This window comes from Crotalus tigris, unplaced genomic scaffold, assembly GCF_016545835.1.
Source record: "Crotalus tigris isolate CLP2741 ecotype Arizona unplaced genomic scaffold, ASM1654583v1 scf7180000019972.133881, whole genome shotgun sequence".
Lineage (NCBI taxonomy): Eukaryota > Metazoa > Chordata > Lepidosauria > Squamata > Viperidae > Crotalus > Crotalus tigris.
In genome coordinates this window covers 13,270-36,640 of record NW_024097801.1, presented here as the reverse complement: position 1 = coordinate 36,640, position 23,371 = coordinate 13,270, and the positions used below count along the sequence as shown (strand labels likewise).

General features: G+C 44.0%; 1 protein-coding gene across 3 annotated transcripts; it reads right to left on the bottom strand.

Annotated features, from left to right (window-relative positions):
• Positions 1 to 544: 544 nt before the first annotated feature.
• On the bottom strand, positions 545 to 18,374 carry CUNH17orf64 (chromosome unknown C17orf64 homolog). 3 transcript variants are annotated; one of them, XM_039365219.1, is made up of 6 exons: positions 18,135 to 18,374; positions 8,040 to 8,216; positions 6,223 to 6,398; positions 5,152 to 5,251; positions 2,441 to 2,622; positions 545 to 1,050 (listed from the first exon to the last, which is right to left on the bottom strand). In XM_039365219.1, exons 2-6 carry the CDS (start codon positions 8,151 to 8,153, stop codon positions 927 to 929), a joined length of 696 nt encoding a protein of 231 aa, XP_039221153.1. In that variant the 5' UTR covers positions 8,154 to 8,216; positions 18,135 to 18,374; the 3' UTR covers positions 545 to 926. The 3 variants fall into 3 exon arrangements, with proteins under 3 accessions (XP_039221153.1, XP_039221155.1, XP_039221152.1); XM_039365221.1 differs by having other exon boundaries at positions 8,040 to 8,171; XM_039365218.1 differs by lacking the exon at positions 18,135 to 18,374 and having other exon boundaries at positions 8,040 to 8,733.
• Positions 18,375 to 23,371: the final 4,997 nt, after the last annotated feature.

The following is a 23,371-nucleotide window of genomic DNA, read 5'->3' as shown; positions in this document are numbered from 1 at the left end:
AATAGAAATAGAAAGACTGTGGCAAAAGCAAACAAGGGTAGTACCAATAGTAATAGGCTCCTTGGGTGCAATCCCAAAACAACTGGAGCACCACTTGAACACCATTGGCATTGACAAATTCGCTATTAGTCAATTGCAAAAGGCAGCCTTATTAGGAACTGCTTCCATCCTGCGACGATATCTGTAATACCATCAAACATCCAGATCTGCCTTTCCCAGGTCCTGGGTAAGGACTCGATAGGTAGACAAAATGCCAAATCCAGTCTGAACATCTGGCTGACTGTGCGATGATCGATAATAATAATAATAAAGTTGGAAGGGACCTTGGAGGTCATCTAGTCCAACCCCCTGCTCAGGCAGAAACCCTATACCATTTCAGACAAATGGCTGTCCAGTCTCTTCTTAAAAACTTCCCGTGTTGAAGCATTCACCGCTTCTGGAGGAAGGTTGTTCTACGGGTTAATTGTTCTCACTGCCAGGAAGTTTCTCCTTAGTTCTAGGTTGCTTCTCTCCTTGGTTAGTTTCCATCCGTTGCTTCTTGTCCTGCCTTCTGGTGCTTTGGAGAATAGCTTGACTCCCTCTTCTTTGGGGCAGCTCCTGAGATATTGGAAGACTGCTATCATGCCCCCCCTCGTTGGAGCAAGTGGAATGGGCCAAACCTGACTCCTCCTACCCTAGGGCTTTGCAACCTCTTCCAAATAATAATTGGAAAAAACAGGTTTTGCCATACAGACACTATATTTAATGCCAATTGCCATAAATACTACATAGGAAGTGGATCTTGGACATTTTGCTAAATGTCTGCAAAAGTCTTAAGTTTGAGTGCTTCCAGAAATTCAAAAGAGTTGACGTACAGTAGTCCCAACGGTGTGAATTCTTATTTAATGAACTTTTTTTTTAAAGCTGCCTTTCTCCACGGTCTGTCTTTAATAGGGATTTGATGATGAAGAGCTGTCTGTTTCCTCATTCATAGTAACAGAAAGAGGAGCAGAAACGTAGCACGTGGCACCATGTTGGGACATAACTTCTTTGTCTTGAGTCGTTGAGCACCTGATGGACCGACACAAAAACCTTTGTGAATTTTGAAAGAGATACCTCTTTATACCTCACTAGGATACTGGAATAGCGCATCCAGGTCTGGTCACTGTGGTAGAGAAAAGATGCTGAGACCCTAGAACAGGGGTCCCCAACCCTCGGTCTGTGGACCGGTAGCAGGCCACAGCATGCCAGCAACTGGGCCGCACAAACAAGCCAAATCCCATCCGTGGGATGCAGGCAACACACAAAACCACGTACCATCTGGTCCGCAGAAAAATCTCTCTCCACGGAACCAGTCCCTGGTGCCCAAAAGGTTGGGGACCTCTGGCCTAGAAAGTGTGCAGAGAAGAGCAACAAAGATGAGGAAGGGTCTGGAGGCTAAATCGTATGATGAATGGTTGAGGGAGCTAAGTCTGTCCAGCCCCATGAATCAAAATAACAGAATAACAGAGTTGGAAGGGTTCTTGGAGATCTTCTAGTCCAACCCCCTGCTCAAGCAGGAGACCCTACACCATTCCAGACAAACGGTTGTCCAGTCTCTTCTTAAAAACCTCCAGTATTGGAGCATTCACAACATCTGGAAGCAAGCCATTCCATTCATTGTTCGAATTATTAGGAAATTTCTCCTTAGGTTGCTTCTCTCCTTGATTAGTTTCCATCTGTTGCTTCTTGTTCTCCCTTCAGGTGCTCTGGAGAATACCTTGACCCCCTTTTCTTTGTGGCAGCCCCTCAAATATTGGATTGCTATCATGTCACCTCAAGTCCTTCTTTTCACTAGACTAGACACCCACTTTCTGCAACCGTTCCTTACATGTTGTAGCTACCAGTCCCTTAATTATATTTGTTGCTCTTCTCTGCACTTTTTCTAGAGTCTCAACATCTTTGTGACATCGTGGTGACCAAAACTGGATGGAGTATTCCAAGTGTGGCCTTACCAAGGCACTGTAAAGTGGTATTAACACATCACGTGACCTTGATAGCTGGCTTTCATCACTGAGGCAGGACTAGAACTCACCGTCTCCTGCTGATTGGCTCAAAGTCACCCAAATGGTTTTCTTGCCCAAGGTCAGACTAGAATTCACCGTCTCCTGGTGATTGGCTCAAAGTCACCCAAATGGCTTTCATGCTCAAGGTCGGACTAGAACTCACCATCTCCTGATGATTGGTCCAAAGTCGCCCAGATCGCTTTCATGCCCAAGGTGGGACTAGAACTCACCGTCTCCTGGTGATTGGGCCAAAGTTCCCCAGATGGCTTTCCTACCTAAGGTGTGACTACAACTCACCGTCTCCCAGCGATTAGCCCAAAGTCATCCAGCCAGCTTTCCTGCTTAAGGCAGGATTTGAACTCATGACCTCACTTTCAATTTAGCCTGATGCCTTAACCCCTAGACCAACTCTTTACCTTTCTTTAGGCACGTTTCCTTCTGGGAAATCACCGCTTTCTGGCAGCGAGTGCAAATATTCTTTCCATTCCTTCATCTTCATCCCGCAACCAGCGAGCCTCCACCGATCACGCAGCTTTGTCAATTTTTTGTTACTGGGAAGGCTGGTCAAGTCAGCGTATTCCAAATGGCAGTAGGCTTTCTGCAATGTAACCACAGGAAAAAGAGGCAGAGGGCTGTGGCTGGCAAGGGAGGGGGGAATTTTTGAGTGAAACACAGCTAAGGGAACCCGTTTGAAGGAACTTGGGGAGCGCTTCCTATTTCTTTTTGATGGGCTTTTTTTCCCTGCCTAAATCTTACGTATTTTCATGTAAAATACTTTTTGTTTAATGTACACGCTCCTGGGCTTACTTTTTTTTTTTTTTGCACTGAGTTCCACCTTCAGCCTAAGCCAGGGTTGAGGAACCTTGGCTCTTTTATGACTTGTGGACTTCAACTCCCAGAATTCCTCAGCCAGCCATGCTGAGGGGAAAGGGAGAGTTTCCAAGCTGAGCCAGGCTGGCTCAGGAATTCTGGGAGTTGAAGTCCACGAGTCATAAAAGAGCCAAGGTGGCCTACTACTGATCTAGGCCAGGGGGAGGCAACCTTGGCTCTTTTATGATTCGTGGACTTCAACTCCCAGAATTCCTGAGCCAGCCATGCTGAGGAGAAATGGAGAGGTTTCCATGCTGAGCCAGGCTGGCTCAGGAATTCTGAGAGTTGAAGTTCATGAGTCATGAAGGGGCCTAGGCCTAGCCCAGACGTAGGCAACCTTGGCTCTTTTATGACTCGTGGACTTCAACTCCCAGAATTCCTGAGTCAGCCATGCTGAGGAGAAATGGAGAGGTTAACATGCTGAGCCATGCTGGCTCAGGAATTCTGGGAGTTGAAGTCCACGAATCATAAAAGAGCCAAGGTTGCCTAACCCCTGAAATAAACCACAACTGGCTGGGTTTCTATAAAGGCCAAAACTAATGTTGTTTTTTTCCAAATTTGATGTAGTACAGGTAGTCCTTGAGTTACAACCCTTCGTTTAGTGACTGTACAAAGTTATAATGGCATCGAAAAATGTGACATGACTAGTCCTCACACTTACAACTGATGCAGAATTCAGGCACTTGGGCACAAAGCCTGTATTTAGGACGGTCGAAGTGTCCTAGGCCAGGGGTAGGCAACCTTGGCTCTTTTTTATGACTCGTGGACTTCAACTCTCAGAATTCCTAAGCCAGCATGGCTCAGCTTGGAAACCTCTCCATTTCTCCTCAGCATGGCTGGCTCAGGAATTCTGGGAGTTGAAGTCTATGAGTCATAAAAGAGCCGAGGTTGCCTCCCCCTGTCCTAGGGTTACGTAATCATCACTTGCAAACTTTCTAGGCCGCTTCTGAGAAGCAAAGTCAGTGGGGAAGCCAGGTTCACTTAACAACCACATCGTTCATTTAGCAATTGCAGTGATTCATTTAACAACGGTGGCCAGAAAGGTTGTTAAATGGGGCAAAACTCACTTAACAATGGTCTGGCTTAAACGGAAATTTTGAGGTCGTAAACTGAGGACTACCTACATCTCCTTACTTCAGCTCAGACATTACAAGATGGCTGCCATTTGGGGAAGAACCCCCAATTTTGGGGAGCCCTCTTTGATATACGACAAAAAAAAAAAAAAATAGCCAACTGAGCCCCAGAGATTAATTTACTAAGGCAGCATTTTACTAAAACTTGGTCAGCTTAAATGTGCTTCTTAAAAGAATCAAGGATGGTTCATAATCAAACTTCCTGAGCGAGGTGGGAAGAAGATAAGTGTCCCTAGGAATGCCAGCCGGGTCAAAAAAGTCAAAATGGCCACAATCAGCTGACTGTTACCCTGCCCTGTTTTTCCCAAGAGTGATGCACATCAGAAGGGCCGTGGCTTCAATTGCATTGTCTTTGGCCCCTCCCATTTGACTTTTGGGAAATCCCCCTGCAGATACCTCTGGAAACCTTGCTCAATAGTAGTAACTGTAAGAGAGATCTCGGAGTCCTAGTGGACAATCACTTAAATAGGAGCCAGCCGTGTGCTGCAGCTGCCAAAAAAGCCAACACAGTGCTAGGCTGCATTAACAGAGGGATAGAATCAAGATCACGTGAAGAGTTAATACCACTTTACAAGGCCTTGGTAAGGCCACACTTGGAATAGTGCATTCAGTTTTGGTCACCACAATGTAAAAAAGATGTTGAGACTCTAGAAAGAGTACAGAGAAGAGCAACAAAGATGATTAGGGGACTGGAGGTGAAAACATATAAAGAACGATTGCTGGAATTGGGTATGTCTAGTTTAACAAAGAGAAGGACGAGGGGGGGACATGATAGCAGTGTTCCAATATCTCAGGGGCTGCCACAAGGAAGAGGGAGTCAAGCTATTCTCCAAAGCACCTGAAGGCAGGACAAGAAGCAACAGATGGAAACTAATCAAGGAGAGAAGCAACCTAGAACTAAGGAGAAACTTCCTGACAGTGAGAACAATTCAACCAGTGGAACAACCTGCCTCCAGAAGCAGTGAATACTCCAACACTGGAAGTTTTTAAGAAGAGACTGGACAGCTATTTGTCCGAAATGGTATAGGGTTTCGTACCTGAGCAGGGGGTTGGACTAGATGACCTCTAAGGTCCCTTCCAACTTTATTATTATTATATTATATTATATTGCATATAATCCTTACCAGGAATTTGGTGAATTGGTCTGTCTTGCTGTATCGGTACAGTTTATGCAGCTGCTTCTCATCGTAGGATGAGAAGAGGGAGACAAACCTCCACAGCATTCTGAAAAGCAGAGGAATAGCATTTTACAGCGGGTCCTCGACTTACAATCATTCATTTAGTGATGGGTTGAAATTACGTTGGTGCCGGAAAAAAAGAATACCCGTGACCAGTTTCCACACTGACAACTAAGGAGAAATTTCCTGACAGTGAGAACAATTAATCAGTGGAACAACCTGCCTCCAGAAGTTGTGGGTGCTTCATCACCAGAGGTTTTCAAGAAGAGATTGGACAGCCTTTTATACAGAATGGTACTATAGGGTTTCCTGCCTGAGGAAGGGGGTTGGACTAGATGACCTCCAAGATCCCTTCCGATTTGTTGTGTTATTCTAAACCAGTGGTTCTCAACCTCTGGGTCGGGACCCATTTGGGGTCGAACGACCATTTCACGGGGGTCGCCAAACAACGCGGTCCACCATTTTTTTCCCCCTTTTCCTTAGCTGTGCTACTCCCTTTTATTCTATTGGCTTTTGAAAGCCAATAGAATAGACTCTCTTGAATAGAGTCTAATTCTATTGGCTTTCAAAAGCCAATAGGAATTGTCCAGGCTGTCTCTGCCCTGCTGAGCCCGCCAAAAGTCCCATTCTGCAAACGGTGCTGCACCAGTTGAGTAGTCCTCGACTTACGACCGGTTGAGTAGTCCTTGACTTACGACCGGTTGGGGGTCGTGGCATTAAAAAGGTTGAGAACCACTGTTCTAAACAGCTACATGAAACAGATGGCTGGCTGGGGAATTCTGGGAGTTGAAGCAGGCCTCTTCAAGTGAGCCACCTTGAAAAATAGTGGCATATAAAGTGATTTCTCCCTTTTCTAAGCATCTTCTCACCACGAACCTTTACTTATACATAAAAAAAGAGATATTAATTTACCTTTCCAGCTCAGATCCTAATTTAGCAAAGGGCACACCAGACTAAAAAAAACTTATTGTGGATTTACCGCTCGCAGTTTCTACAAAGGACAAGTGATTTCCTTACTTCTTCCAGTGTTTCAGTTCCCAGGTTTTGCAGTAATGCTGAAGAAACATATTAATATGATCCCCAAGAATGGTGAGGTTTTTTCTGATGCAGATTAGTTTTCTTTCCTTCGGGAAATCTTTCGGGAAGTTCAGCCTCCGAAGGAACTTTTTAAAAGGTCTCAAATATTCCTTGCACTTGGGAAGAGAAAAGGCAGAGAAGTTGCAAAAAAAAAAAGAAATAAAAAATAGTTTCTGTGATTTGCTGCCTGGATCGATTCCCTGGAGTCATGGTTGACTTGAGGGAGACTTGATTATTATTGTTAGACCACTGGGCAATTTTAAGAGGTGTGGACTTAACTCCCAGAATTCCACAGCCAGTATGATGATGATGATGCATGCTGGCTGTGGAATTCTGGGAACTGAAGTCCACACCTTAAAATATGATGGCTAAGGAATTCTGGGAGTTGGGGACCACCCATCTTAAAGCATGCTGGCTGGGGATTCTGGGAATGGAAGTCCACCCCTCTTAAAGCAGGCTGGCTGGGGATTCTGGGAATGGAAGTCCATCCATCTTAGAGCATGCTGGCTGGGGAATTCTGGGAGTGAAAGTCCACCCCTCTTAAAGCAGGCTGGCTGGGGAATTCTGGGAGTGGAAGTCCACCCCTCTTAAAGCATGCTGGCTGGGGATTCTGGGAATGGAAGTCCACCCCTCTTAAAGCATGCTGGCTGGGGAATTCTGGGAGTGGAAGTCCACCCATCTTAAAGCATGCTGGCTGGGGATTCTGGGAATGGAAGTCCACCCCTCTTAAAGCAGGCTGGTTGGGGATTCTGGGAATGGAAGTCCATCCATCTTAGAGCATGCTGGCTGGGGAATTCTGGGAGTGGAAGTCCACCCCTCTTAAAGCAGGCTGGCTGGGGATTCTGGGAGTGGAAGTCCACCCCTCTTAAAGCAGACTGGCTGGGGATTCTGGGAGTGGAAGTCCGCCCATCTTAAAGCACACTGGCTGGGGAATTCTGGGAGTGAAAGCCCACCCCTCTTAATGCATGTTGGCTGGAGAATTCTGGGAGTGGAAGTCCACCCCTCTTAAAGCAGGCTGGCTGGGGAATTCTGGGAGTGGAAGTCCTCCCCTCTTAAAGGATGCTGGGTAGGTAATTCAGCGAGTTAAAGTCCACCCAATCTTAAATTGCTAATGTTGAGAAACTCTATTTTAAATGGATTCTGATGGGGCCATTTAAAGTTTTGGTGGTCCTGAGGCCACTTAAAAAGAGGACTATCATTAAGCCTCCTAACTTGTTACTAGCCATCCATAATCCACTGGGGGAAAAAACAGAAATAGTTTACTTTCTGTTTGAATATATGTTGTCACATTTTGCACTTTAGAGTCAATACAGCTAGCCCTCGACTTCCGACGACCACCGAGCCCAAAATTTATGTTGCTACATGAGACCTTCATTAAGTGAGTTTTGCCCCATTTTACGACTTTTCCCGCCACAGTCATTAAGTGAATCCTTGCAGTTGTTCAGTTGGTAACACGGTTGTTAAGTGAATCTGGCTTCCCTCATTGACTTTGCTTGTCAGATGGTCACAAAAGGGGATCAAGTGACCCTGGGGGGGGGGGACACTGCGACCATCACAAGTCTGAACCAGTTTGCCAAACGTCCAAATTTTGATCCCATGACCACGGGGATGCTGCAATGGGTCCTAAGTGAGGAAAACAGTCCCAGTCCCCCTTTTCAGCCCCGTTCAGTAACTTTGAACGGTCACTAAACAAGTCGAGGATTATCTGTAACTTCGGAACGTGAAAGCCTTAGTAACCATGAACTTTTGAGACTTGCAATTTTGAAGGTGTCCTCGCCAAGCCCATCCCCATAATGGAACAGCTTCACTTCGGTAGGCACCATCCTGGCGAGGGTCCCTCGGGCGGTGGCCTTGTTCAACTGGCAGAGCATCAGCGGCTTTGTGGTCACCTGCAATTCAGGTTAACATCTGGACCTGAGCATCTGGATTGCCTCCTACGTGTTGGGCAGAAGGAAAGTGAAGGTGGGAGTTTACTGTGGGCGTGGCCTGCCCACCTGAACATTCTGTCAGTTGACTTGGGCAGCCAATGGGAGCCCACCAAGCCCTATAAAAGTCCGAGCAGCAGCAGTTGGTCCTCAGTCTGATGTCGGGATGCCTCTCTGGAACCAGATCTTCCTTCCGTCTTGGGAGCTGAATCTCTTTCCTTGTCATTCCTTCCTTAGCAACTGTGACACAAAAGGCCGCACCTGCTACCCCCTCCCCTCCTGGTCATCCACACCACTCACAAACCCCGACTACAACTGTTGTGAACCCACAAACCATCAAACAAAAGATCCCTTAAGCCTTTCGGCCCATAGAGACACCTAAGGCTGAAACGGATTAAGCGCTTCTCCTGTTAGGAACTTGGCAAATACCGGTGACTCAATCATAACCAGAATCAGAATAAGAGCAATAGCACTTAGCCTTATAGCCCGTTTCACAGTGCTTTACAGCCCTCTCTAAGCGATTTACAGAACCAGCATCTTGCCCGCAACAATCTGGGTCCTCATTTTACCGTCCTCGGAAGGATGGAAGGCTGAGTTGACCTTGAGCAGGTCAGGATTGAACTCCTGGCAGTGGGCAGAGTCTGCCTGCAATACCGCATTTTAACCACTGCACCACTATGGCAAGGGAGGAAGGAAGGAAGGAAGGAAGGAAGGAAGGAAGGAAGGAAGGAAGGAAGGAAGGAAGGAAGGAAGGAAGGAAGGAAGTGAAAGAAGGAAGGAGGGAAGGAAGGAAGAATAAAAATAGCACGTAGACTTATAGACCGCTTCACAGTGCTTTACAGCCCTCTCTAAGCAGTTTACAGAACCAGCATCTTGCCCGCAACAATCCGGGTCCTCATTTTATCAACCTTGGAAGTATGGAAGGCTGAATCGACCTTCAGGAGGTCAGGATTGAACTCCTGGCAGTGGGCAGAGTCTGCCTGCAATACCGCATTCTAATCAAAGTGCCACCATAGCGAGGGAGGGAGGGAGGGAGGGAGGGAGGGAGGAAGGAAGGAAGGAAGGAAGGAAGGAAGGAAGGAAGGAAGGAAGGAAGGAAGGAAGGAAGTTCTTAATTTGCTTAGTTTCTATTCACAATACTAAGTTTCATTTTCTTTATATCTCTGTACAAGTTATGGACTGGTGTTTAATTTCAGGCTTCCATGTTATTTCAAATGATGTGTGCACAAATGCAAACACACATACACATATCATTGAACCCTTCCTATGACATTTAATATTTTGGACCCACACCAGTCTTTTTTTTTCTTTCTTCCTTTGCAGGAGACCACATCTACTTTATGGACTTTGGGGAATGTTACCGTACTTTCCGGCGTATGACGACTTTTGAGAGCGTTGAAATCGGCGCCGAACTTGGGGGTTGTCTTATACGCCGAGTCGTCTTATACGCCGGAAATAATGGTAGTTTCCGGCGTATAAGATGACTTTCTAGGCATGTGACTCGGCGTCGAAGACGGGGGTCGTCTTATACGCCAGAATATACGGTACATTTTCCCTTGAATCTTTTTCTTAACTAATTTGCAATTGTATGGTATGGACAGCTTGATAATTATCTTTTTCCACACTGAATACCTACTTTTAATGCTTACCATTAAAAAGGCAGAGTTACACATTCATCAGTTTCTAAAATAAAGTTTGATTTTGTTTATCTCATGTGGGATCGTTCTATGAGATTATTTTCCAAGGGTGGGGTGGAGGAAAGACTGTATGTGTGTGCATACACATCCAAACATACATATTTTTCAAAAAAATACCCGGACTTGGTAGGCTTCGTTGTTCTCCTCCTCTCTTTCTTCTTTCCTAGCTACTCTCTTGGTAGGGAAAATTTGGCTTATGTCCTCCCTATTTCCCAGGCTTTCCATTGTAGATCAGGAAGCCAATATGAAATGGGTTTGTACATCACTGCTTAGCCTGTGTGGAGTGTAAACATGCTTTTATGGCCTCACCCTGAGGTAAAAGGTTCCAAGTTCCTATAACAATCCCAGGATAATCAGGTTGTCTGGAAAAGGGAGAAGGATCTGAGAACAGAGGCCTTGATATTTTTATTTAAAAATGGGATAGAATTCAGAATTTGGGAATGCTTTGGTTCTTAACCTTCCTGCTAGCACAGGGGTAGGCAACCTTGGCTCTTTTATGACTCGTGGACTTCAACTCCCAGAATTCCTGAGCCGGCCATGCTGAGGGGAAAGGGAGAGGTTTCCAAGCTGAACCATGCTGGCTCAGGAATTCTGGGAGCTGAAGTCCATGAGTCATAAAAGAGCCAAGGTTGCCTACCCCTGTGCTAGGATGTCCTTCAAGGCTTTTACTGCTGTGGTGGTGAAGTGGTTAGAATGCAGTACTGCAGGCTACTTCTGCTGACTGCTGGCTGACTGCAGTTCGGCAGTTCGATTGTCACCGGTTTAAGGTTGACTCAGCCTTCCATCTTTCCGAGGTCGGTAAAATGAGGACCCAGGTTTTGGGGAGCAAATATGCTGACTCTGTAAACCGCTTAGAGAGGGCTGTAAAGCACTGTGAAGCGGTATATGCTATTCCTTCCTTCCTCCACTCTGCCCGCTATCTGCAGTTCGATCCTGACCGGCTCAAGGTTGACTCAGCCTTCCATCCTTCCGAGGTTGGTAAAAGGAGGACCCAGGTTTTGGGGGGCAAATATGCTGACTCTGTAAACCGCTTAGAGAGGGCTGCAAAGCACTGTGAAGCAGTATATAAGTGCTATTCCTTCCTTCCTTCCTTCACTCTGCCCACTGCCTGCAGTTTGATCCTGACTGGTCAAGGTTGACTCAAGCCTTCCATCCTTCCGAGGTCGGTAAAAGGAGGACCCAGATAGTTGGGGGTCATAGGTTGGTTCTGTAAACCGCTTAGAGAGGGCTGTAAAGCACTGTGAAGTGGTCTATAAGGCTAAGTGCTATTGCTATTGCTTCCTTCCTTCCTTTCCTTCTTTCTCTTCCTCCCTTTTCTTCTTCCCTTCTTCCTTATCTCCCTTCCTTTTCTCCTTCCTTCCTTCCTTCTTTCCTTCCTTCCTTTTCATGGTGGTGCAGTGGTCAGAATGCCATAGTGCAGGCTAATTCTGCCAACTGCCAGCATTTCGATCCTGACCGGCTCAAGGTTGACTCAGCCTTCCAACCTTCTGAGGTTGGTAAAACGAGGACCCAGATGGTTGGGGGCCATAGGTTGACTCTGTAAACCACTTAGAGAGGGCTGTAAAGCACTAGGAAGTGATATATAAGTACTATTGCTATTGCTATTCTATATGAGCTATCTTATGACATGATCCTGTCAATGCTGCTAATCTCGGATGTTCTTGCTTTGACAACATATGGAAATGTAGCCATTTTCTCTATTGATTTTAGAATTAGATGCTGCTGGGAGGGGAAATGTGGATGAGAGTCCAGCTAGCCATAACAATAATAACTCAGTCGTAGGAACCCAAGGACATTGGGCCCAGAGCTGATAGCATTTTGGTGGGCTGGAGAGCTGGGGAGAAAGCCCGGGATTCAAACTAATTGGGGAATGTGATTTATGACTGTTTATTGGAGGAGGGAATTACACTTTGTTACTTTGTATCCAGGGGAGAGGAATTTAGTTTCTGGTTTCAACTATGTAGTGCCGATACTTTGTTTCTCGAATAAAAGATTCTTTAAGGTAAACAATGCCTGAAAGTTCTTTTGAAGAATTTCATCTGTTAGAACCGTGACAGATCCCTAATATCAATTCCTTTTGTGGGATGTACTGATACGTGTAAACAAATATCTTTGTGGGGAAATGAGATTTGGATCTTGGCTATTCTGAATGAAACTACTTTATGCCTCCTCAGAAGCATCTTTTCTCTGATTGTCACATGTCCTCCTGAGGGATTTAAAGATGCTGAAAATGAGGGGCAGGAGTAAACACTTGTTCTGATCAAACCCTGCATTTTCTCAGCTAATTTTCTTTTAAGCAGATATTCCAGATTGTGTTTACTTTCCAAGAACCACCTCCTCCTCCTCCCCCTCCTTTATTTATTTATTTATTTATTTATTAGTAAAATTTATATGCCACCCAATCCCTAGGGACTCAGGGCGACGTACAAAATTAAAACAACAAGTATAACAATTAAAAATGAATACATTCACACAGCATGTCCCAATCGAATCCCAGCCCCCCGGGGACATCAACCCCAGGCCTGCTGGAACAGGAGAGTTTTAATGGCTTTCTTGAAGGCCGGCAAGGTGGGAGAAGTTCGAATCTCTGGGGGAAGTGGATTCCACCACGTCGGAGCCACCACAGAAAAGGCCCTTCCCCGAGGGCCCGCCAGCAGACATTGTCTGGCCGACGGGACCTGAAGGAGGCCCAATCTGTGGGACCTCACCGGTCTCTGGGAACTATGCGGCAGTATGCGGTCCTGTAAGTAACCTGGTCCTAAGCCATGAAGGGCTTTAAAGGTGTATAACCAACACCTTGAATTGCGTCCGGAGACCCACAGGAAGCCAGTGCAGCTCGCGGAGGATAGGTGACACGTAGGTGTACCTCCTCCTCCTCCTCCTCCTCCTCCTCCTCCTCCTCCTCCTCCTCCTCCTCCTCCTCCTCCATCCCCATCCTCTCCCTTCCCCTCTTCTGCTCTCCCTTCCTCCTGCATTGCAAACAATGCTCTGGGTCCATTCTTTATTCTAGATCACATTTTATTTTAGCCAGGGTGTGCTGGTCAGGCCATAAAGAATGCATTCACACACCACCTTAAGTCATAAAGTGCTTTGCTTGGTGTGGTTTTAATGCTCACCACAGACTGCCACAAAAGAGCTGCACAATTACTGATTGACCACTAGAGGGCATAAAAAAGTTGTTGTTTTTTTTTGCGATCACCCCAAGGGCGATGTTCCTTCAAGTTGGTCATTTGAAGATGAGTGGACTTCCAAGAATTCCCCAGCCAGCATGCTTTTATAGCTTTTGTACCACGGCTGTTTAACCGAATCACAGCGGTTGTTAAGGGAGTCACACAGTCATTTCTCAATCTTGGCAACTTTGAGTGTGGACTTAATAATAATAGTAATAATAATAGTAACAATAATAATAGTAATAATAATAGTAATAATAAATAAATAAATAAAAAAGTTGGAAGGGACCTTGGAGGTCATCTAGTCCAACCCCCGGCTCAGGCAGGAAACCCTATACCATTTCAGACAAATGGCTGTCCAATCTCTTCTTAAAAACTTCCAGTGTTGGAGCATTCACCACTTCTGGAGGCAGGTTGTTCCACTGGTTAATTGTTCTAACTGACAGGAAGTTTCCCCTTAGTTCTAGGTTGCTTTTCTCCTTGATTAATAATAATAATAGTAATAATAGTAATAGTAATAATAATAATAATAATAATAATAATAATAATAATAATAATAATAATAAACTGCTTCCAACCTGCAACGATATCTGTAATACTATCAAACATCCACATCTGCCTATCCCAGATCCTGGGTAAGGACTCGATAGGTAGACAAAATGCCAAATCTAGTCTGAACATCTGGCTGACTGTGCAATGATCAATAATAATAATAATAATAATAATAATAATAATAATAATAAAGTTGGAAGGGACCTTGGAGGTCATCTAATCCAACCCCCTGCTCAGGCAGGAAACCCTATCCCATTTCAGAAAAATGGCTGTCCAGACTCTTCTTAAAAACTTCCAGTGTTGGAGCATTCACCGCTTCTGGAGGCAGGTTGTTCTACTGGTTAATTGTTCTGACTGTCAGGAAGTTTCTCCTTAGTTCTAGGTTGCTTCTCTCCTTGATGAGTTTCCACCCGTTGCTTCTTGTCCTGCCTTCAGGCGCTTTGGAGAAGAGCTTGACTCCCTCTTCTTGGGGGCAGCCCCTGAGTTACTGGAAGACTGCTATCCTGTCCCCCCTCGTCCTTCTCTTCATTAAACTGGACATACCCAATTCCAGCAGCCTTTCCTTATATGCTTTAGCCTCCAGTCCCCTAATCATCTTCCCCAATCAGTATCCTGGGAATTGAGGTCCACCCATTTTAAATCATACTAACTGTGGTATTCTGGGAGTTGAAGTCCACCCATTTTAAACCATGCTGACTGGGGAATTCTGGGAGTTGAAGCCCACCTTCTCAAAGCTGTGTGAATTGAGCCACTAAGTTCACATTACACTATAAAGTGAACAAACCACTGTATGCCTTATTGCCTTGCAAGATCCCCACTGCTGATTCAACTGAATAATATTTCAACTATGAAAAATCTTCTTGCTGTTTGGGATAAATGGATAAAATTTATACAGTTTAAAATGGATATTAAAAAATATTATATAGCTTTTTCTTAATTTTTATTCTTATATATATATACATATATATTTTAAAATATAATTTTTCTAATTGTTTTTTAATTAAGCCTATATTCTGCTCTGGGAAGCTCGGGGGGGAAGGGGGGGTCTTTGGGGGAGGGAGGGTTTGTTGTGTAATGTTTAGTTCTTTCTTTGTATGTTTTTTGTCTTTGTATTGTTTTTTTTTTTTTGTAAAACTTATAAAACTCTTAATAAAAAAAAAAATCTAGAGGAGAGTGTATTACTCCAGTTTTTAAATTAATGTAATTCTTGTTGAAAAATTAAGTGGAGCTGCAAATCCTTTACTCCATCATCTCCCTAAAGTTGGGTGGGTTGGAGAAAAGTAATCCAGGTAGGAAGAAGGACCCAAATTTTGGGGGGAAACACTGACTCTGCAAACCGCTTAGAGAGGGCTGTAAAGCACTGTGAAGCGGTATATAAGTCTAAGTGCTATAGATAGTGTTATTAAAGAGATATTTTCGTCTCCGTCATTCAAAAGCAGGATGCAGAAAAGAGAAGGATCTTCTTCCAAGCCAGATGGAAACTAATCAAGGAGAGAAACAATCTAGAACTAAGGAGAAATTTCCTGACAGTGAGAACAATTAATCAGTGGAACAATCTGCCTCCAGAAGTTGAATAGAATAGTGTAGAGTAGAGTAGAGTAGAGTAGAGTAGAGTAGAGTAGAGTAGAGTAGAGTACAGTAGAGTAGAATAGAGTAAATATTTATTGAGAATAGAATAAATAGAATAGAATAAATAGAATAGAATAGAATATTTATTGAGAATAGAATAGAAGAGAATAGAATATTTATTGAGAATAGAAGAGAATAGAATATTTATTGAGAATAGAATAGAAGAGAATAGAATATTTATTGAGAATAGAATAGAATAGAATATTTATTGAGAATAGAATAGAATAGAATAGAATAGAATAGAATAGAATAGAATAGAATCAGAGTTGGAAGGGACCTTGGAGGTCTTCTAGTCTAACCCCCTGCTCAGGCAGGGAATCCTGTACTATTTCAGAAAAATGGTTGTCCAATCTTAGTTTCCATCCGTTGCTTCTTGTCCTGCCTTCAGGTGCTCTGGAGAATAGCTTGACTCCCTATTCTTTGTGGCATCCCCTGAGATACTGAAAGACTGCTATCCTGTCACCCCTTGTCCTTCTCTTCAAAGGTGTTCCATCACTGGAGGTTTTTCAGAAGAGATTGCACAACCATTTGTCTGAAATAGTATAGAATCTCCTGCTTGATCAGGAGGTTGGACTAGAAGACCTCCAAGGGCCCATCCAGCTCTCTCCTGTTATTCTGACTTCCAAGTTACAGTTCCAGGAAAACGCCTGTAGATGGCAGACTGGCTGCATTTATGATTTGAGAGTTTGGGAACGTGGACAGACTCGGTGATATTTTAAGTTTGCTCTATTGGTGGATTTGATACTACAGGTAGTCCTTGATTTACAACCAATTGTTTAGTGCAGGGATAGGCAACCTCGGCTCTTTTATGACTGCTGGACTTCAACTCCCAAAATTTCCTGAGCCAGCTGACTCAGGAATTCTGGGAGTTGAAGTCCAAGAGTCATAAAAGAGCCAAGGTTGCTTACTCCTGCAAGAGCTTCAAACTTGGCCACTTTAAGACTTGTATTGTCTTGATCGGGACTGAATCAGTGACTCAATGAATCCATTTTCTGGATCTGCACATTAGAGAAAGTTTGGGAGATTAGGAGGGAGATCGATCAAATAAACTTCTGATAATCTCTTATTTGATTACCTTGACTAGGTTATCGATGATGATGATGATGATGATGATGGAAGGGACCTTGGAGGTCTTCTAGTCCAATCCCCTGCTCAGGCAGGAAATCCTATACCAGGGGTAGGCAACCTTGGCTCTTTTATGACTCGTGGACTTCAACTCCCAGAATTTCTGAGCCAGCCATGCTGAGGAGAAAGGGAGAGGTTTCCATGCTGAGCTATGTTGGCTGAGGAATTCTGGGAGTTGGTCCATGAGTCATAAAAGAGCCAAGGTTGCCTACCCCTGCCCTATACCATTTCAGACAAATGGTTATCCAATCTCTTCTTAACAACTTCCAGTGTTGGAGCCTTCACAGCTTCTGGTGGCAGGTTGTTCCACTGGTTAATTGTTCTCACTGTCAGGAAATTTATCCTTAGTTCTAGGTTGCTTCTCTCCTTGATGAGTTTCCATCCGTTGCTTCTTGTCCTGCCTTCAGGTGCTTTGGAGAATAGCTTGACTCCCTCTTCTTTGGGGCAGCCCCTGAGATATTGGAACAATGCTACATCTATCTATCTATCTATCTATCTATCTATCTATCTATCTATCTATCTATCTATCTATCTATCTATCTATCTATGTTTGTCTATCTGCCTGTCTGTCTATTATTTATCTAATCTATCTGCCTGTCTGTCTGTCTGTCTATTATTTATCTAATCTATCTATCTATCTATCTGTCTGTCTGTCTGTCTGTCTGTCTATTATTTATCTAATCTATCTATCTATCTGTCTGTCTGTCTCTGTCTGCTTGCCTGTCTGCCTGCTTGCCTATCTATCTATCTATCTATCTATCTATCTATCTATCTATCTATCTATCTATCTATCTATCTAATCTATATAATCTGCCTATCTATCTATCTAGCTATCTGTCTGTCTGTCTGTCTCTCTGTCTGTCTATTATTTATCTAATCTATCTGTCTCTGCCTGCCTACCTGCCTGCCTCTCTCTCTCTCTCTCTCTTGTCTATCTAATCTATCTATCTAATCTGCCTATCTATCTATCTATCTATCTATCTATCTATCTATCTATCTATCTATCTATCTATCTATCTATCTATCTATCTTTAAGACTTCAAAATACTGGAGTTACTTTGCCCCAAGAAAAAAGCCGAGAAAGCTATCCCTCAACTTAAGTCTTTTCTTGCACTGGTAAAAAAAGTTGCATTACTACACCATAAATAAACTCCGCAACCCACAGACCACACTAGCCCACCCAAAAGCAAACGTCAACGTAACTAAAGTTAGCCCTGGGGCTGGTAGGTGCTCCTTGGCTCAGTTGTCTGAACGCATGCCGTGAACGGCTGCAAAATGTCATTTAAATTGAAATCTGTGTTGTTTCTGATCTGGGTCTCCCCGTTTACGTGGCCCTCGAAGGATTGAGCAAGCGTTTTGTTTTCTCACCCTTTGCAGACCGCTAGGGAATGAGTCACCGGCAGGCATAACCTTGCATAAACTAATTTATGGAGAGATGCAGGTTGAGAAATAACATCCTTTAAATTGATTTTTTTTTTTTACATCAGTCTTTTGCACCTGAAGGGGGAAGACGGGGCAGAGGTGAGTGCGCTGGCTTGCACCCCTGTTGAGGCGCAGCTAATTATAGCTGTAGAATTAATGCACCTCAGCTTTGCTCTCCAGTGGTTAATTCAATAATTAAACAGCCTTCGAAAAGCTTTTTAGCAGAAGAGGCCTTGCAACAGAGTAGGGAGGGTAGATTTAAGTCAAAGCAGTTGCCACGGTCAGCAGAACTTCAAAGCGTTCTGCAAAAATAAAAAGGCAGACTCTCTTACCTGCCGTGGGCTTCAGGACACACAAAATATCCCATCCTTTTCTTGGCACCACCTGCCAGGGATGAAACTGGCAAACTGGGGCCTGTCCAGGAACCGCAGGGAAAATCATAAGGGGCCTGGAAAGAAAAAAATCAGTGAGGAACAGTTGGGGGCACTGGATAAAATTGGAGAAGACCTGAAGGGGCGTCTGGGAGAAGAGTGTTTCTGAAACTTAGCCAGTTTTACACGTGTGGACTTCATCTCCCAGAATTCCTCAGCCAGCTTTGGGAGTTGAAGTCCATATATCTCAAAGAATGCTGGTTGAGGAATTCTGGGAGTTGAAGTCCCTATATCTCATAATGTGCTGGCTGAAGAATTCTGGGAATTGAAGTCCTTATATCTCTAAGCATGCTGGTTGAGGAATTCTGGGTGTTGAAGTCCATATATCTCAAAGTGCTGGCTGAGGAATTCTGGGAGTTGAAGTCCATATATCTCAAAGTGCTGGCTGAGGAATTCTGGGAGTTGAAGTCCATATATCTCAAAATGTGCTGGCTGAGGAATTCTGGGAGTTGAAGTCCCTATATCTCAAAGCGTGCTGGCTGAGGAATTCTGGGAGTTGAAGTCCTTATATCTCAAAGCATGCTGGTTGAGGAATTCTGGGAATTGAAGTCCATATATCTCAAAGCATGCTGGCTGAGGAATTCTGGGAGTTGAAGTCATATCTCAAAGCATGCTGGTTGAGGAATTCTGGGAGTTGAAGTCCATATATCTCAAAATGTGCTGGCTGAGGACTTCTGGGAGTTGAAGTCCCTATCTCTCAAAGCGTGCTGGCTGAGGAATTCTGGGATTTGAAGTCCATAAGTGTCAAAATTGTCACGGTTGGACACCCTTGATCTAAATGAAAATAATGTTCATAACAAAAGTAAAAACTTCATAAATGACTTGCATCCCATAGCCTCTAGAAGTTGAAAGGATGGGTGTCTATGATGTAATGCCTCCCCTCTCCAAATATAAGACATTTTTCACGCCACTGACTAAAAAGATGGTGATCTTTCTCAAGTAGCGGGTTCAGCTAGATGACCTCTAGGATATGTCTAGGTTTTTATACCAGCAAAAGCTCCTTTATCACTCTGGTTGAAACAGGCAGTCCTTGACATATGACCATTTATTTAACAATTGTTCAAAGTTGCAACAGCGCTGAAAAAAGTGACTTAGACACTGCCAGTACATTGTTTTGGTTTTTTTTTTCTTTCATGCCAGATGCTACAGACCTTTCCTGCTATGTGTGCAATTCCATTAAAGTTTCCAGATTATTTTTCAAAAACACTGGAAGGGCTTTTCTTAATTATCACATAGATTAGAGTTTAATCAAGCCATCAAGCTAGGAGCCTTGGGAGAAGGCTGCAAATCCAGCCAAGGAGATCCAAGGCAATTTCTCGTTGGCAGCTATTTTTAATCCATATTTTTTAACTTTCTTTTTCACCGTCTTCTGAATCAGTCGTCACGCCTGGGGAGAGCAAAGATTTGAAAATGCAGTGGGGAACAACAAAGCAATAATTCCATCACGCAACCAAAAATGCTATTGATTTAATTTGAAGTTGTTGTTGTTGTTGTTTTTTAAAAAAAACCAGACTTGGTTAAGGCACCCGATAGAAACTGTGAGATCAGACAGGATGATTTTGTAAGGACCCACCCCACTTTGCATCTTAAGAAGACAGAACTCTTGGAATAATTCTTCCAACAGGAATCCTTTATTAAGAGAAGTGGTTGCAGGCATGCTAGACAGGACTTGGGGTTCAAGCTCTTCCATTCAAGGTTTTAAGGGGTTCCCCAGTAGTCCCACCCAATCAACCCCCCTTCCAGTGATAGTTTCAAGTATCACAATTCCACCCCTTTTCTTCTTTCTTCCGTCTGGATGGAGACTTCAGATAACTACATGAAAGGCAAATACTCTCCTTTGGTATGCTAACACTTCGAGGTTACAATAAACACACATTCAACATTCAGCCCTTTGAAGTGTACTGAAGGAAGTGAGGGCCATAAAGCCCCTTTGTTCTCCCCCTTCTCTCCCTCTTATGGCAGAATCCAGAGATGGCAGAATTGGGAGTTTCTATATTTGATAATTAAAGATGAAATATAATTGGATTCTGACATCCGGCCCCTCTTAACAATAAGAGAGATCCACCTGAAAGAAAACACAAGTATAAAATTTAGTCAGGCTTGTTAGGATACTCTGTGTGAAACTTCTTCAATAGCTTCGGGGCTCTGACATGACGTTTATGGACCCACTCATTTTGTGAGGGAGGGAGGTGTTTCCAGGCAACTAGGTACTGAGTTGCCCCATGATATCTCCTAGAATCCAGGACTTCCTTTATTTCGAAGTGTTGTTCACCCTCCACCATGAGTGGAGGTGGTGGTGGGGGGATTTTTGGCCGTAGATGTGACTGATGCTCTCTTTTCAGCAAGCTGCAATGAAAAATTGGGTGTATTTGCCTGAGGTTTTTGGGTAATTCCAATTCTACTGTTACTGGATTTATGATTCTTTTAATTGGAAAAGGTCCTATATATTTTGGTCCAAGTTTTTTACAGGGCTGTAGGGACTTTAGGTATTTTGTAGATAAGTACACCATTTCTCCTATAATGAATGGTGTAGGCTCAACCCTTTTTTTATCGGCTTGTGCTTTGTATGCCCGCCTAGCTTCATCTAGTGATTTTCTGACTATTGGCCAGGTGTTTTGTAGGTTTTCCATCCATTCTTTCAGTGAAGGGATCGTTGGTTCTTTTGGGGTTAACTCTGGCATAGGGTTGAAACTTTGACCGTTGGCTATTTGAAAAGGAGTGTAGCCTGTGCTGGAGTGGACTGCATTATTGTAGGCAACTTCTGCAAAAGGAAGTAAGTCCGTCCAATCACTCTGTTGGAAATTTAAAAAACATCTCAAATATTGCTCAAGTACCGACTGGCAGCGTTCCGCTTGTCCATCTCCTTGAGGGTGGTGGCTAGATGTCAATCCCTGAGTGGTCCCTAAGAGGGATAAAAATTCCTTCCAAAATGCAGACGTAAATTGCACTCCCCTATCAGAGATGATGCGTTGGGGTGCCCCGTGCAATCTGTAAATGTGCTGGATGAAAAGTTTTGCTAAGGCCTTTGCAGTGGGAATTTTTTGGCAAGGGATAAAGTGCACCTGTTTGGAAAATAGGTCCGTGACTGTCCAGATAACAGTATTCCCATTGCTTTCTGGCAATTCCACTATAAAATCCATGGCTATTTCCCTCCAGGGGGCTGAGGGACTTGCCACTGGTTGTAATAGCCCTGGCGATTTCCCTTGCAACCTCTTTGCTGATGCACAGGTTGGGCAGCTGGCAACATAACTTTCTATGTCCTTTTTTATTGATGGCCACCAAAATTGCCGTTTAATTAAGTGTAAAGTTTTTACAAATCCAAAATGCCCTGCTGATTTTGTGTCATGGCAAAGGTGCATGAAAGTTAGTCTTTGAGTTGTTGGTATATATAACTTTTCCCCTACCCAAGGCAACCCGTCTCTCATTGTGCACACATGTTTGTTTTTCTGGAACCAGTCATCTGTTTCCAAACTTTTTCTGAATTCAATCCCAGTTTGGCTGTCCAGTTGTGGTTTTATTTTGGCTTGGGTTCTTGTGGTTACTGGTGCTGCCAGTTGTGACTCTGCCATTATTGGTCTAGAGTCTGTGGTTCGTGCGCTGTTATATTGAGGCATGCGAGATAGTGCATCTGCCAGGAAGTTCTTTCTTCCTGGTAAATGTTTGAGCTTAAATTGGAATTGGTGAAAATGCTGGGACCAGCGGACTTGTTTGGGATTGAGTTTCCTGGAAGTTTTCAGGGCTTCTAAATTTTTGTGATCAGTCCACACCTGGAAGGGGATTTTGTTGCCTTCCAGGAACTGTCGCCACGTGAGTAATGCCCAACGTATCCCATAAGCCTCCTTCTCCCATACGGGCCAGCGCTGTTCTGTTTCCGTGAGTTTCTTGGATGTATATGCACAGGGTTGCAATACTGTATCATCATTTTCTTGTAATAGCACAGCCCCCACTGCCACATCACTTGCATCTGCCTGTATTATGAAGGGCTTGTCCATGTCTGGGTGCCTTAGTACTGGTTCGGCAGAAAAAAGTCTCTTTAGTCTCTCAAACGCTGCTTGGCACTCCATTGTCCATGTTAGTGGCTGGCTAGGTTTTACTGAGGATGTTCCCTTCGTTTTTAGTAAGTTAGTGAGGGGCAAGGCTATCTGTGCAAATGAGGGGATGAATTGGCGGTAAAAATTTGCAAAGCCCAGGAAACTTTGTAGTTGCTTTCTTGTGCGGGGTGGTGCCCAATTTAGTACTGCTTTGACCTTCTCCGGGTCCATTTCAATACCCTGTGGGGATATGCGATAGCCTAGGTAGTCTATCCTTTCCTGGTGGAATTCGCATTTTGAGAGTTTGGCATATAGGTGAGCGGCTCGCAGCTTCTTTAAAACCGCTCTGACAAGTTTGACGTGTTCTTCTTTTGTTTCAGTAAAGATAAGAATGTCGTCCAAGTAAACAAGGACCCCCTTAAATAGGTGCTCCCTTAGAACGTCATTGATTAATTGCATAAAGACTGCAGGGCCCCCTTGTAATCCAAATGGCAAGACTTTGAATTGATAGCACCCCATGGGGCAGTTAAATGCAGTCTTCCATTCGTCCCCTTCCTTGATTCTCACGCGATAGTAAGCTTCCCTTAGGTCTAGTTTAGAAAAAATTTTCCCTTTCGATAGGTGTGACAGCATGTCTTTCATGAGGGGCAGCGGGTATAGGTTGCTTTCACTGATTGTATTCAGGGCCCTATAATCCACGCATAAACGTAAAGAGCCATCCTTCTTCTCTCTAAAAAGGACCGGGGCAGCCACTTTAGGCTTGGCTGGCTCAATGAAACCTCTCTCCAGGTTTTTTTTTATAAATCTTTCCATTTCCTCCTTCTCCTTTGGGCTCATGGAGTATAATCTGGGCTTCGGGAGTTTTGCCCCAGGCTTGAATTCAATGGTACAGTCTGTGGGTCGGTGGGGGGGAAGCTCATTCGCCCTCTCCTCACTGAAGACTTCAGCAAGGTCCCTATATTCCTCTGGTATTTCTGTTAATCTTTTTTCCTCTCCTATGGATGCTTTTTCTATTCTTGATTCTGGTAGCCTCCTTGGGGTTTTAAGTCCATAGGGTCCCCCTTCGGGAATTTGATTTCTGTCGTCCTCCAATTTACCCAGGGGTTC